The sequence below is a fragment of the Sesamum indicum genome, linkage group LG6 (assembly GCF_000512975.1).
Source record: "Sesamum indicum cultivar Zhongzhi No. 13 linkage group LG6, S_indicum_v1.0, whole genome shotgun sequence".
Taxonomy (NCBI): domain Eukaryota; kingdom Viridiplantae; phylum Streptophyta; class Magnoliopsida; order Lamiales; family Pedaliaceae; genus Sesamum; species Sesamum indicum.
The window spans coordinates 10,258,577-10,274,738 of record NC_026150.1 but is presented as its reverse complement, the minus strand read 5'-3'; the positions used below and the strand labels follow the sequence as shown (position 1 = coordinate 10,274,738).

Genomic DNA, 16,162 nt, shown 5'->3' with positions numbered 1-16,162 from the left:
CATTTGGGGGATATTAATTTGGAATTTGGGGAATAAAATGGTAGAATATTTATTGTTTAATTAATCATTGGCCTGATGTCATATGTGGGTTTCTTGAATAACTTCTGATGAGTTGAAATAGAATTTTTGGACTTTTTTCTCGGCCTTTTTCATCTATTTTAATTATTTAGATAATTAATTTTTTCCTTTTATTTAATTTAGAAAAACAAAAAACACGCCATTACCCCCCTCACCGATCAGACAACCATTATCCCCCTCACCGATCAGACAAGTTTGAAGAAACAGAAAACCCTCAAATCATCACAAAAAACCCTAAAAAATCACCACCAGACCCCCTCAAAATCAATGTCTTCTTTCCTGCATTTCTCTCTGTTCCACCATCAAATCCCCAGTTCCAGTCTCACCTTCATTTCCCCTTTCCTCGTCACTTCTCACCAATATAATGGGGAAAGAAAATCAAGAAAACATGGTTATGTGGGTTTAAACAAAATCAAGAAAAACAGCAGGGATAAAGATTGGCTACTGAAAGCAAACTGGGGTAGTCAAAGCCGGAGGGTGTCATTCCGCCTTCTCTTGTCACTGATGGATAGTTCGCCTCTGCACCCACTGCTTCTTCGGATGCCTCTCCCACTAGAAAGGAGGAATGAACTGAGACTCGACTCGAAGTAGACCCATTCGGTCAGTCTCGGCTTGGTTCCGTTAATGGTTGAAATGGATGATTTTTGAAGCACCCTTTCTTCTTTTTATACACAGCGTTGGAGCTTTCCCATTAGAGATCGTACCCACGATCGAAGGAAAGTGAGATTTGTACAAATATAACCAAGATAAAACTCCTGCAAAAATTGATACCAGCCTGTAGGTCCTGTACCGACAGAGTAGTGCGACAGGTAAAGCATGGTTTCTATAGCTATGTTGAATTCACTAACTCTATTTGCAGTCCGTTGTTATGTGGGCAATCAAGATTAATAGCTAATGAGATCGAGCTATTTCTTTTGTTTTTGAGTAGTTCCATGTTCTGTAACTCCTTTTGGATATGTCTTCCGCAAATTTTGAATATTTCTTTTGTCTTAAGGGCGGACTTGATGGTATTTAGATCTAAACACATTGAAGCTTGATTGCCAATGATTGTTAAAAATCTTTACTCGAGTACAAAACCCATATCTTGTTTTCTTGGTTTTCGGAAATTGTCTATACTGAGAACATTCCTTTTTTCTTTTTTCCTTTTCATGGTTTAAATATTGTATTTCACCTTGTTTAATCATTTATAGCCCTCCAGTTTGACGACACACATTTTCTGATCCCAGCCATTGAAGTTGATTCATATTGCATTCAATATGTTAAAGTGGAAGAGATATTGCCATTATTTTCACAAATAATGCGTCAACCATTATGCGGAGTGATCAGATCTATAAGTGGAGAAATGTTTGTTAATTTGTTGACACTAGGTATCTATGGTTGATAAAATTACAACCATAGAGGATAAGACCTAAAACCAAATTAAGAAGGCCTATCTTGGTTGACCTTTGAAAACTTCTCATAAGGAAATAGAGCATCAAATGTGGTTGTAATAACTTCTATGAAGGGAGTGATAAAAATTACTTGGATCAGATGTAGGGATGACATAGAAGAAATAGCATGCACGTATGTGATGTGCATGTCAGACTAAAGCAATCCAACAACTCAGGTATTGAAATAAATTTTGTAATGCTTCTCTTTTCAGTATAGCGTCACTAGCTGAATTGGCCTGTGGTGTAGTGTGAATTCTCGTCAGGCATTCAAAGGCAATGAATTTAGTTCATCAGACTGCATTAAGGTGTGGCGCAGAAGTGACATGTCTTTACATTCAGAGCTGGATTTTCTGGGGCACTTCTGAAGTTTCTTACTTTTGCCTTGGAAATATACTAAAAGACTATGGCCCCGGTAAAAATTCATGTTATTTGTTGTTTCACTTTGGGTAAGAAGTTTGTATTCCCCTCCATATATATGTGAAAATATTGATGCCTCCACCTTTCTTTTAGGTACTCGTCAATGCTAGCCGACATCCTTGTGAATTCACTCACTCTTTGAAAATCATCTAACTTGTGCACTATCCAAGAGCAACCCACTATTCATCAGAAAGGAGGTGACAACCGTGTTGAAGAAAGCATCCGAATCACACACTAGTAAGTGGTTAATTTTGTATATTTTGTTTATTGTGCTATTCTCGTATATTTGGCTTGTTCTTAATTAAATTGAGGATGCTAGGGCCCCAGTAAAAAGTCTTTGCGTCCGACGAAGACTATAATTTGTAGCCTGGAGATGGAGATGGAGATGAATCAGTAAGTTTTATGCTTCTAGCTCCAATTGGCTTTGTTAAGATGCACATGCTCCGAGTACTAGATTTTGTAGTATTATGCGAGGTAGGTCCATGAAAAACTATGGCAGTCCGCAAGCACTTATCTTTCCAGAATTAAAGTGCCAATTGATTTCTCTAGCTGCTTTTTTGGCTAATTATACTTTTGAGTGGGAAGTAGGTCTTCTCATTTCCATTCCCCTTCTTGTCATAGAAACTGTTACTAGCAAGATACCTAGGGTTTGAGACTAAGACAAATTTGGGCCAGTTTGCATTGTCTTACATGGACTTCTTTCTTATCTTTTCAACAGATTTCTAAAGATGTGCTGGGGACAAGCTTCACAGGAGCAGAAAACAAATGAGAAAAGCAATATTCGAAAAAGAGGAGAAAAGAAAAAAAAAAGCTATACACAAAAAGAAAGGAAAAAGAAACAGAAAAAAAAAGCGATATTCGAAAAAAGAAAAAGAAATAGAAAAAAAAAGCGATATCCAAAAAAAGAAAAAGAAAAGAAGCAGAAAAAAGCAATATCTGGAAGAAAAAAGAAAAAACACACAAAAAAAGGAATATCCACAAGAAAAAGAAAAAAAGTGCTATCCACTCTCCAACCTCGAGTTGCTGCTGTGGATGTAAAGGCAATTGAGTGATTTGAAAAGAAATTTTGCTCCTCGCCACACAGAAGAGACAACAGCTGATATTACTACGTATGAGGTACGTGGTGTTGTAGTTTGCTGTTTAAGTGAGATGGCTATTAGTTAATTTATTTTGGTTATAGAAAAAATAATTTCCGTCTAGAAAGTGGCTATTGCTAGCTGTATTTTTTGAAGTCATTTATCACCTCACACAAGCTCATAATAACCCATAATCCTAAAATCAAAATAGCTTTTCAAACAAAAGTGGAATCCATTTCTCTATATGTGCAAGTTTTTATAAGTTTTTCCTGTGCATTCTATTTAGACTTATAATCATATACTATAAATATATGACTATATTTTTGGCTTTCGCGGTATATTTTATGTGTTGCAACTAGCTTATTCAAGATATGTTGGAATATGATTGTATGTTTTAGGATGTGAATATGCAGTTGGCTTAATGACATTCGCAACTCGTCTTGCTTTTTTGTTTCTTTTGTAGCTTTAACTATGAGATAGGCATCTTGGATGAATCATGGCCTCCCATGGGTCCAAGGTCTAAACTTGACCGTGAATCGACAAAAGATCAGGATGTTTGTGTCATGTGTTCTTGTGAATTATTGTTAACTTTTTGTAATTTAAGAGTCCAAACATCTCACAATAGTAGCCTTCAATTGAAGAGAGATGCGAATTGCAGAAGTTCAAGTGATTGTAAACCCTGTATTACCCATGTATAGGATTTTATGCTTTTTCGTAGTGAAACCTACAAAGAATCTAAGTCGAACACAGCTATAAACATGATTGTTTTAAATTCGTATGTGGTGCCAATTTACACACATCGTAGAAGTATTAGTTGGGATTCTGTGTTGGATGCAAGGAGATATAGCAACTGAATGTCCTAATACCACAATTGGAGTTAGAATGTGTTTATGATTTTCCATAATGCTGTTTCGTTAACTTTGCTGCCATGTGTTCTTTGAATTATAGGCAATCGAAGCTCTGAAAGAACCTCGGTGTCCTAAAACATGTCGGGACCGTGTTTTGGAAGAGATGGATTGGTTGTCAAAGGTAAGAAAGCATATTTTCTTTCAACACCATGCTTCATTTATTCCATGGTTTTGAACTTTCTGTTAAATGGTTTTATGTACTTTAGGATTTTGAGTCAGAGAGGAAATGGAAACTCGCTCAGGCCAAGAAAGTTGAAATAAGAGCTAGCAAGATCACGCTACATACTACAAGAGGGGAGAAGAGTGTAAAGGTGCGGCGTTTGTTTTTCTTATTTATTCTAAGTACGCATAGTCACTCACTACTATAAAGAGAAACCATCAGATTAGTTTTTCCATTTTGGGCCAATGGTGTTACTATCTTTTATTGGAGCATTCTGCTAGTTTGTTAATGCTCAGTTACAAATTTGATCAGGAAGAGGAGCAGAAATTAAGAAAATTGGGACTCAGTATTTCCCAATGATGTGAAGAAATTCTGGACAAAATCTAGCAAGTCATTTTGAAATGGCTTTATAATGTTACTATTAACAGCACCCTTTGTGACCAAGTTACCCATGATTATGGTTGATGCAGGTTTTATACAAGCATTAGTTAGAACTTGATGAGAAGAAGAAGAAAGCACTTGATAAGCAGAGCTTGAGTTCCTTCTTGGGCAAACCGAAAGATAACATATTCTAATCATAACAGTTTGACTATTTGCTGGGTGAAGCTATAATGAAACTAGAGGAGGTTCTACTAATTGCAAAAGCAGAAATGAGTTGATTCATGTTATTTGTTGTTTCTCTTTGGGATAGAAGTTTGTATTGACCTCCATATATATGTAAAAATATTGATACCTCCACTTCTCCTCTTTTAGGTGCTCGTCAATGCTGGCCGAGACCCTGTGAATTCCCCCACTCTTTGAAGATCATCTAACTTGTGCACTATCAAAGAGCAACCCGCTATTCCTGAGAAAGGAGGTGACGAACGTGTTAAAATAAGCATCCGAATCACACAATGGTAAGTGGTTAATTTTGCATATTTTGTTTATTCTGCTATTCTTGTACATTGGGCTGGTTCTTAACTAAACTAACAGTGCTAGGGCCCCGGTAAAAATTCATGTTATTTGTTGTTTCACTTTGGGTATATATGTGAAAATATTGATGCCTCCACCTCTCTTCTTTTAGGTACTCGTCAATGCTGGCCGACATCCTTGTGAATTCACTCACTCTTTGAAAATCATCTAACTTGTGCACTATTCGAGAGCAACCCACTATTCATCAGAAAGGAGGTGACAACCGTGTTAAAGAAAGCATTCAAATCACACACTAGTAAGTGGTTAATTTTGCATATTTTGTTTATTGTGCTATTCTCGTATATTTGGCTTGTTCTTAATTAAATTGAGGATGTTAGGGCCCCAGTAAAAAGTCTTTGCGCCCGACGAAGACTATAATTTGCAGCCTGGAGATGGAGATCGAGATGAATCAGTAAGTTTTATGCTCCTAGCTCCAATTGGCTTTGTTAAGATGCACATGCTCCGAGTACTAGATTTTGTAGTATTATGCGAGGTAGGTTCATGAAAAACTATGGCAGTCCGCAAGCACTTATCTTTCCAGAATTAAAATGCCAATTGATTTCTCTAGTTGCTTTCTTGGCTAATTATACTTTTGAGTGGGAAGTAAGTCTTCTCATTTCCATTCCCCTTCTTGTCATAGAAACTGTTACTAGCAAAATACCTAGGTTTTGAGGCTAAGACAAATTTGGGCCAATTTACATTGATAATAATGTCTCTGCACCTGTCAAGCATTGTCTTACATGGACTTCTCTCTTATTTTTTCAACAGATTTCTAAAGATGTGCTGGGACAAGCTTCACAAGAGTAGAAAACAAATGAGAAAAGCAATATTCGAAAAAGATGGTAAAAGAAACACAAAAAAAAAAAAAAAAAGCTATACAGAAAAAGAAAGGAAAAAGAAACAGAATACTAATTAATTACGGTTGCATAATGATTATTTTTCTACAAGACATGCCAACACATTTCGCTACAGCTAAAAATTATGTCAAATATTTTGGCAATGGGTAAAACTATGGCGAATTATGGTTAATTGTGGTCAAAACTTATATTTTCTCTTCGGTTTTATCTTACTAGATTTTATATTATTAATTTACTATAATTTTTAAGTCATAAAAATTTATAGTATTGAAAATAATTATTTCTTTTTGGTAGTATTATATAGTCTAAGGATATCTTAAACAATTCATCTTATTTTGATGTATAAATATATATATATATATATATATATATATAATAGTAATGTATAAATATATATATATATATATATATATATATAATATTATGTATTTCAATTTTAACCCATCACTAAAATTGAAATTACCATTAGTCTCTATATATTAAAGGCCCACATCCTACCAGATACATTAAGACCCAAATTACTAAAATCTTATCTTGATCATTTTATTAGGTTTAAATTGCGACAGTTCATAATACATAATTATTTTACACATAAGCCCAACGGGTTAAGGATCCAAAATTATTGGATTAATAAATCCAACATGAACAACTTGAAGAAAAGGGATATTCTATTGATACACTTGAATTATTTACTTAAAGCTTATATAGTACTTGTATAATCAGTTGTTAATTCATATGAGATGGATATCATAAAATATTCACTACAAGAAAATGACTTAATAGCTATAAAAATAAATTCAGTATCGAACTAACTAGCAAGTAAACTCTCATTGTTAATCTATATTCTTTAACATAATTTTAAGGAAAAAATATTTTCTTCATACTTTAATTTTACCCCTTATTAGTTTTAGTCCTATAAGTATGATTTTTTTTATTTAGTCCTGTAAGTTATAAAATTGATGACAAATAATCCTGCATGTCGGAACTTTAAGTTTGGCTGGAAAGATGACATGGCAGCCCAGTTGGATGATTTTATGGGTCCTATGTGGCTTCGAATATGAGTTGAAAGACATATTGGACATATTAAAATAAATAATTTTAATTTATTTTTTATATTATAATTTTAATTTAATTAAGAAAATTTATTTATTTTTATAGTAAATAATATAATCATTAAAATATATTTAATTTTTATATTATAATTTAAATTTAAATTATAAAAATTTAAAATTTTATATAATTTCTTTGGAATTTTGGTACTTAATAATTGTCAGTTAGCATCAATGGCCATATTTATACACGTACCTCTGCACTTGTATAAATTGCCAGAAATTTAACAAAATCGCATGCCACTTGGCCAATTTCCAGTTGATTTTCAAAATCTCTCCGAAAAATCATGTAGAAAACTCTATTCGAACTATTTCTCATCAATTTTGAAACTTAAAGAACTTAACAAAAAAAGAGCATACTTATAGGCCTAAAACTCACAACGGGTAAAGTTAAAGGACTAAAAAAATAATTTTCTTAATTTAAATAGCTTGTTGCTAAATTTCGTTAGCAAATATTTTTCGTTTATAAATTTATTATTTTGCTGAATAATATAGACTAATAATGAGAATTTGATTTTGCTAATTAATTCGAAGTTGATTTTTTTTTAATTATTGAGTCATTTTTTATTATAGTACTTTTCTTGCTATCTGCAAGTTTTCCACCGAATTTTTGCCTAAATACAACAGCCAAATACAGAGAACTGAGACGGTAGCATTTAGTCATGTTCTTGTAGGTCGATCATTTGTTATAGTATTATTAAAATAATTTTATTTATCTATTTCTGGTAATATCATCATATTATAAAAAAAAATAACTATAGTACTTGTTATTTATAATATTAGGTAAGCCATACTGGATGCATGTGAGAGAGATGGGAGATGATGTAGAAAAGAATGCATGTGATATATAAAAAATTAACGATTAAAATAAAAAAAGAAAAGATATATGAAAATTACCAGCCAAACCAAAGGTACTAATTTGCATATGTTCAATATTTTAATATATATTCTTTTTTATAAAAAAAATCAAATATTTTTGTTGTGATTCACTACAATAAATGTAACATTTAATTATAACTAAATGTCATGATTAATAATAAATAATCATAGCAAATAGTTATTGGACATGGTCACATAACGGTTGTTGGTTGTAGGTTTTACGAAGGTGGCTAAAATATTTATTGTGGCTAAAAGTCATGACAAATATTTTTACTATGTCTCTTAACATTGACAAGTAATTTTTTTATGATGGAAATACTACTTCTTTATATTAATTTTATTTAAAATGTTTAGTAATAGTTATTTACTATAATTTCTAGCTATAATCATTAATATTATAGTCAATAATAATTTTACTTCTAATGATTTGACAAAAACATAATCAAGTTCACACAATTACAACCTTAGTTTTGGAGTAGGTGTTTTTTTTTTTTTTTTGAAGTAAGAGCGACGGATTATTATTAATTGAAATAAGTCGATTACAATTACAATCTGTCGACATCAATATTTAACAAAAATTATTACAATAATCATATCCTTCTCAATTACACCTACTATTATAATAGACAACAAATTCTACTAAGCAATAAATAATACTCTACGTACATAATAAGATATGAACTCAAAACCTCTAAAATTATGAGGCCTCAACTTTTGGAGTAGGTATTACACAGTTGTTTTCGTCTAGCATTATGTGCTAAATTTGATTTAATAATTATCCATTTTTAAATGTTGAGTTGTAAAGCGAAGATTTTGAATATCTTTGCAAGTTTGTCTTTACGAGTTGTGCTCGAGACTAAGTGGTATCGCATTAATATATTCAATAAAAGGTGCAATTAGATTCGCCTGATTTGAAGTAATTATTCATAAATTTTTTATAATTTAAAAAATTATATTTAATATTTTTAATATTTATTTTTATCCAACAAAAATTTATCGCCATCAACGAGAAAATTAAATGAAATCTATATTTACTACAAATTGATTTATAACAAGCATATTATAAGTCAAATAAATTTTTTTCTTACTAAAACACTATTATACATCTTCACACGCTAACGCATGTCAGAAGGTACATTTTTACCTTCGTAAGAATAATTTATTAGAAAAAACCTACACTAAGTCTGTAATTAGTCAACGATGATAAATTTTGCTGATGTCAGCGAACTGTATTATTTTTAAAAATAAATGGATCTATTTGGAAACAAAAGTCAAGAGAATTAATGTAAATTTTCAAATAATTGGAAATTTACGTGTAATTAAATCAAGCATTAGGAGAGGGAAATGTAATTATTATCTCTAAATAAAATGATCATTTTGGAAAAGAATAAAAAGGAAGTTCTGATTTTTTAAAATGAAAATTTGTTTTAGAACATCGAAAAAAATAAAAATGAGAAAATAGCATAAATCAAGAATTATATAAGTTCGTTACTACAAGAAAATATGATATTAGTGACAAATTTATCAAGTAATAATTTTTATATTAATCTTAAAATATATATTAAATAAAAATAATTTTTATTTTGTCACCATATAATTATTGTAATAAAATTGAAGATGAAATTATCATTAAATACATGTAGTGATAAATCTATAGTGACAATTTAATGACAACACAATAAAGTAACAATTATTATCATAGAGATCCTACGGACAAGCGACCCCAAGGTAAGTACACTCGAGACGTCGTCGGTTAACTATCGCTCACTTGAAGGAAATAAAAATATTCCTAATATTATAAAGAGGTAATTACATTTATATCCTTCACCTATTGTCTTTTTATACAAACCATCCTTGCCTTTTAAAGAATTACAAAAACCACTTCTGACAGCCTTTAAAAATCCAAAAATGCCTATATTGACTAGGTCAACCTTTAAAATAGTTTTTCAAGGATAAAAATGCCCTTAGAGGTGTTTATGTAATTATCAAAAGGTAGAAGGGGTGTCAAAGTAATATTTATGAAGATGAGTAATATGATTCCATATACTTCTTTTATTATTTATACCGATTTTTAATTTATATGTAAATTGTTATACTAACTTTTTTTTATTGAATCTCTATATAAAATTGCACTTTTAATAATTAAAATATTAAATTATTTTATTAATATATAGATTATCCCTTAATAAAATTACTAAAGTTAAAAAGACTATTTATCCTCTATTTTTATTTCTTACTAAATTTACTAAAATTAAAATTAAAAATAATTTATGTATTTTATATAAATCATATTAGAACTAATAAAATAAATAATTTTTTGTTAAAAAGATTTATTAATTATTTATTTAAAAAAAATTCCTTCTTTCTCAACCACACCATCATGCCAACCCTAATCCTTATTATATTAAAATATTTTTTAATAAATTAATTTATTTTATTAATTTTAATTAAATTTAAATAAAATACATAAATTAGTTTTAATTTTATTTTAGTAGAGCTTAGTTATAAATAAAAATAGAGGATAAGTAACCTTTTAATTTTAATAATTTTAAATAATTTTTATAAGTGTGTTAATCTTTTAATTTACACTTATAGTCTATTAACTAATTTTATTTATATATTGATTGAATAATTTAATATATTAATTATTAAAATATGAATTTTATATACAAATTCAATAAAAAAGCTAATAAAATAATTTAAATTTAAATTAAAAATTAGTATAAATAATAAAAAAATATATGAGGTCATATTACATAAATATTACTTTGACACCCCTTCTACCTTTTGATAATTGCAGAAATACCCCTAAGGGCATTTCTGTCCTTAAAAAAATATTTTAAAGGTTGAGCTAGTCAACAGGAGCTATTTTGCATTTTAAAGACTGCCAGATGTGATTTTTATAATTTTTCAAAAGGTAGGGGTGGCTTGTATAAGAAGGCAATAAATGAAGAGGTGTAAATGTAATTATCCCTATTATAAATGACTGACACTAAAAACTATGATTAAAAAAAATGATATCTACAATAATAAAATACTCGTGTTCAATTAGTATTCGTCGTGATCTTTTTTCTTCTGACCATATTATATATTTATTTTTATGTGGTAATTACATGATTATATCATTTTTTAATAAAGTAAACAATATATATTAGTTCAATCATAAATCGATATAATTATGAAAAAATAAAATAAATTTATAATAAAATCATATAAAATGAAACAAATACACACGTCTGGTGAAACACAAATTCAAAATCTCAAACTTATTCACAGAACCTCAATCTTAACCATACCATTGATCTGAGCCACTTCAAACTGCTATGATCCAAAACAAAAGCAACATTCATTCAAAATTAAATTTTCTATTGTAAATTTTGTTACATCTTCTATTACGTTTAACATACGCATACAATGCGAAAAAGCATAATTTTTTTACAAAATAATTTTGCCAAAAAAATAAAGAAAAATCAAATGCCCATTAATTATGGCAGGGAGGAAATATTAAAAAGTAAGGTAATTAGGTGCACATGACCATTCATTGATGCAATGAACTGAGGAAAATTGGGTACTAAAATAGCAACCAATAAAATTGAATAGGAGCTGAGGTGTAAGCATTCCACAGTCTTCTCAATAAAGTAAGCAAAGCTCTCCCAAAATGTCCATAATTGATTGCCACAGCACGGAGTTCCGAGGCCACAGCTATAAAAGCAGCACTGCCTCCCTTCAGACCTCATAATCTGCCTGCTACAGACCTATCTACTCTTTCCTTACTTAGCCAAGAAACAAGCGATCTTTTTCATACAGCCAAGAATCTCTCCTTTACCATCATCATCACCACAACTGCATTTCACGGGCCAAAAAACTAAGTCCAGACAGATGGCGGGCACCCTCCCTGAGACCAAACAAGACGCTGAAACTCTCCCGGATGCCTGGGACTACAAGGGCCGCCCTGCCGTGAAGTCCTCCTCCGGTGGCTGGACCAGCGCAGCCATGATTCTAGGTACCCTGTTCGACTTATGACTGGTGTTATGTGTTTGATACGTACGTTTGATGATTGTGGTATCTGATGGTTTTGTTCCTATTTTGTGGTTCTTGTGATCAGGGGTTGAGGTGTGTGAGAGACTGACGACGCTAGGAATAGCGGTGAATCTTGTCACGTACCTGACGGGGACCATGCATTTGGGCAATGCGGGTTCTGCTAATACGGTTACGAATTTTCTTGGCACTTCTTTCATGCTGTGTTTGCTTGGAGGTTTCATTGCTGATACGTACTTGGGAAGGTGAATATTTGAGTTAAAAATGGCAGATTTTGTGTTTGTTTGATGATATTCTGTTCTCATGCTTTTTGTTCTTTCTGTTGTTATCTGTTTTGCAGGTATTTGACCATAGGCATCTTTGCCACAGTTCAAGCAATGGTAAGCATATATATGACTTGCTAAAGTGTTTTTCAGCAGTTTATGTCCTTATTGTGTATCAGTGTTATTTTGATCACTTGTGAAGAGGAAACAGGAAATTTGAATGAGAATTAAGGATAAAAAATACAACTTTTCTGCTTGATTAAGGAATGATCTCCAAAGTCTTTGGTCCCGGTATATGATTAGTTCATTAACGCTTCATTCTTGAACAGGGTGTGACAATCTTGACAATATCAACCATAATCCCCAGCCTCCGGCCACCAAAATGCAGCCCCGGCAGCAAATCCTGCATTCCGGCAAGCAACAAACAGCTCATGGTCCTCTATGCAGCTCTCTATCTCACGGCCCTTGGCACCGGCGGTCTCAAATCCAGCGTTTCGGGTTTCGGTTCAGATCAGTTTGATGAATCCGACAAGAAGGAGAAGAAACAGATGACCAAGTTCTTCAATTGGTTCTTCTTCTTCATCAGCATTGGATCACTCGCAGCTGTGACTGTTCTTGTCTACATTCAGGATAATCTTGGGAGAGAATGGGGATATGGAATTTGTGCCTGTGCTATCGTTGTTGGATTGCTGGTGTTCTTGTCTGGCACCAGACGGTACCGTTTCAAGAAGCTGGTGGGCAGCCCGCTGACGCAGATTGCCTCTGTTTTCGTGGCGGCGTGGAGGAAAAGAGATCTTGAGCCTCCATCGGATCCTTCCCTTCTCTTTGATATTGATGATATTGTTGGTGATGAAGGGCAGAGCAAGAAGAAGAAGAAGCAAAAGTTACCACACAGCAAGGAGTTCCGGTGAGTTTGCTGCCTGATCAATAATTTCCTTACATGTTATAACTTCCTGACCTTATGCTATACTTCTTTATTTTGCTAGCTTCAATCAAGTTCAAGAAAAAACATCAAATATATATCATACAAGCACACTTCATAAGTATTTAGTCCACGAACCACGATAATACGAAACCTGTTTAGTTGATGATAATACGAAGCCTGTTTAGTCAATGAAAACGGGACAGAATTTGAATCATTACGTGGAAATTCGATGATGTAGCATAAAAATCTCTCATGAATTATTGCATTTGTAGCATGCAAGTATATAATGTATAATGCTAGTTCATACATGGTGTGGGTCATTACCTATAAATAATTAAGTTGAACAGGGGCCTCTTTGGAATCAAGTCTGCATTATTTGCCAAACGAAATGACATCGTATTATGAATTATTCGTGAGATACCAACAAATGAATGTGGACCAGTTGGAAAGCAAGCTGGAAACTTATCACAATTTTTGTCCATCCTTTGATGGCAAGTCATCAACCAAACCTATGATATTACAAAGCAGTAACATCTGATTGGTTCCTAGAATTTGTGATAACAAGGATGCCTGTGAGCCCCATTAGATACTTGACTCAGACATAAAGTTGAATCTTTTGCCCAAAAAACAGAGGTGGGCCTTTAGATATTTGATTTCTTGTTCAAGAAATAGAAAAACAACTATGTTGTTGACTTCATAGTGAAACACCACAACTACAACTTTGGAAAGATTCAACTTGTGTAGGTTTTGTTATTGTGATATTAAGATCTTTATGATCATTTCATTTCATATAGTAGTATTCTTATTGCCCACCTCGTGTTATGATTCCAACACCTTAGTAAAATATTAAAGCCAATATAAATACAAAATGATATTTTAGATACTGTCATTACAAAGCTGTCAGAGTGCAGAATCCTAAGTATATACTATGGGTAAGTGCTGCTTAAAGGCCACCAAAGGTCAGTGCATCTGGGCTTTTTGTTTCTCGCTTCAAATTTAACTAGCAGGAAAGAATCTCTTGAAGAATCTCTCAAATGGATAATATGTTCACATGGAGATGCATGAACTTGATTCCTATCTTTAGTACTCTATAGCTAAATAATGAAGAAACTTTGATTTTACACCTGTCGTTTCCCAGCAATTTGTCGCGCTTCTTGCATCCATTATTGGACCAGTTTCTTTGAAACTGAGAGTGGTATAAAGTTTATGTGACTGTCGAGAACGAGACAAAAAAATCATACTCAAGCCCTGTGGTTAAAATTTAACTGCGATGTATCATAATTTTCTATGTAATTTTTCTTTTCCAGTTTTCTGGACAAGGCAGCCATCAAGGACTCTGAAGTACCCATCACGGTAGCCAGTAAATGGCACCTTTCTACTTTAACAGATGTGGAAGAAGTCAAGTTGGTAATTCGGATGGTTCCCACTTGGGCCACAACAGTCATGTTCTGGACTGTCTATGCCCAAATGACCACATTCTCAGTCTCACAAGCAACCACCATGGACCGTCACATCAGCAAATCCTTCCAAATCCCGGCTGCATCCCTCACCGTTTTCTTCGTCGCCAGCATCCTCCTCACCGTCCCCATTTACGACCGCATCATAGTCCCAATCTGTCGCAAGATCTTCAAGAATCCGCAAGGCCTCACCCCGCTTCAACGCATAGGCGTCGGCCTAGTCTTGTCCATATTCGCCATGGTGGCTGCAGCCCTATCTGAAATCAAGAGATTGCATGTGGCACGATCACATGGTCTGACACACGACCGAGCGGCCATCGTGCCGTTGAGCGTCTTCTGGTTGGTGCCACAGTTCCTCCTGGTGGGGTCGGGTGAGGCGTTCACGTACATCGGGCAGCTTGATTTCTTCCTCAGGGAGTGCCCCAAGGGAATGAAAACAATGAGCACCGGGTTGTTCTTGAGTACACTCTCACTCGGATTTTTCGTTAGCTCGATCTTGGTGGCGATAGTGCACAAGGTGACTGGGGAGAAGAAGCCATGGCTGGCTGATAATCTTAATGAAGGGAGGCTTTATAACTTCTACTGGCTCTTGACAATCTTGAGCATTCTGAATCTGGCGGTGTTTTTGGTGAGTGCAAGGTGGTATGTGTACAAGGAGAATAGGCTTGCTGAGGAGGGAATTGAGTTGGAAGAAACGGAGCCCAGTTACCATTAGTGTAGTTTTTGTACCATCAACTGTTTCCGGCTTCAAATTATAGGGTTAATAACTTATTTTCATGTACAAAAATGTGGGAAGAAGTCGTCGGTGTGACATATATAGCTTAAATAATCAAGAAAAATTTGGCTAAGGAGTGCAAAATGTGAACTCTTGTCTATCTATACTAATATAAAAAAAATATATCTCCACACTAATTCCACTGCACCAATCTGGCATAAATATAAATTATTTACTTTTTTGCGAGTATCAACAAATTCGATAAATTTTGGTCAAAATCGATCTATTTATTAAATAGAAATAAACTTTAAGAGTACTGAATATAATTTTTTAAATCAAAAAAAATTTCTGTGTAATTACATCAAATTTTAAAAATTGATAATTACTGCGAATAACACTTACTTTTACTACTGTTCTAAGAGGTCGATGTTCCCCCACTTAGAAAAAGATAAATAAATATAACAAAAGAAAAAAAGAAAAAAATTTCTTTTAACTCGATTTGTTTGTCAATACGAAGTTTGTAGAAATCGGATTATGGTAAAATAATAAATTATTTCACTTACTATATGCAATTGTGGATAATTTTAATATTTTGATGTGCTGATATTTTCTCATTAATATCTTTTTCTAGTAATTATATTAAAAATTCAAAGACTTCAAAAATTGGGCATGATAATATTAATGCTCATTTGGCCCTATAGCTGCGATATCAGTTAGGTCAAATGTCCATTTCTAGTACGTAGTTTTTATGTCTTTTGACATTTCTTAATAATCAATTTTTTTTTATTAAATTTTATTAAAATAGCCTTTTGGTAAAAGATATGATTTGTAATTTTTAATCCCACCACGATTAATTTTTCATCTAAGTACCTATTGTGCCCACTAAAATTTCAACTCCT

At 32.8% G+C, this 16,162-nt stretch overlaps 1 protein-coding gene and 1 long non-coding RNA gene across 8 annotated transcripts; both read left to right on the top strand.

The window, feature by feature from the left end:
• On the top strand, positions 220–5,892 carry LOC105164298. Of its 7 annotated transcripts, none has more exons than XR_002287235.1 (12): positions 220–678; positions 754–887; positions 1,721–1,920; positions 2,019–2,162; positions 2,245–2,318; positions 2,644–3,041; positions 3,950–4,030; positions 4,116–4,220; positions 4,540–4,965; positions 5,133–5,276; positions 5,359–5,432; positions 5,789–5,892. It is a non-coding gene; the product is annotated as an uncharacterized LOC105164298 (long non-coding RNA). The 7 variants fall into 7 exon arrangements; XR_848009.2 differs by having other exon boundaries at positions 220–887; positions 4,540–4,695; positions 4,823–4,965; XR_002287234.1 differs by adding an exon at positions 1,609–1,684 and having other exon boundaries at positions 220–887; positions 1,756–1,920.
• Positions 11,517–15,454, top strand: LOC105164296 (protein NRT1/ PTR FAMILY 6.3-like). The gene is made up of 5 exons (XM_011082918.2): positions 11,517–11,868; positions 11,971–12,148; positions 12,244–12,283; positions 12,496–13,073; positions 14,399–15,454. Exons 1-5 carry the CDS (start codon positions 11,745–11,747, stop codon positions 15,261–15,263), a joined length of 1,785 nt encoding a protein of 594 aa, XP_011081220.1. The 5' UTR covers positions 11,517–11,744; the 3' UTR covers positions 15,264–15,454.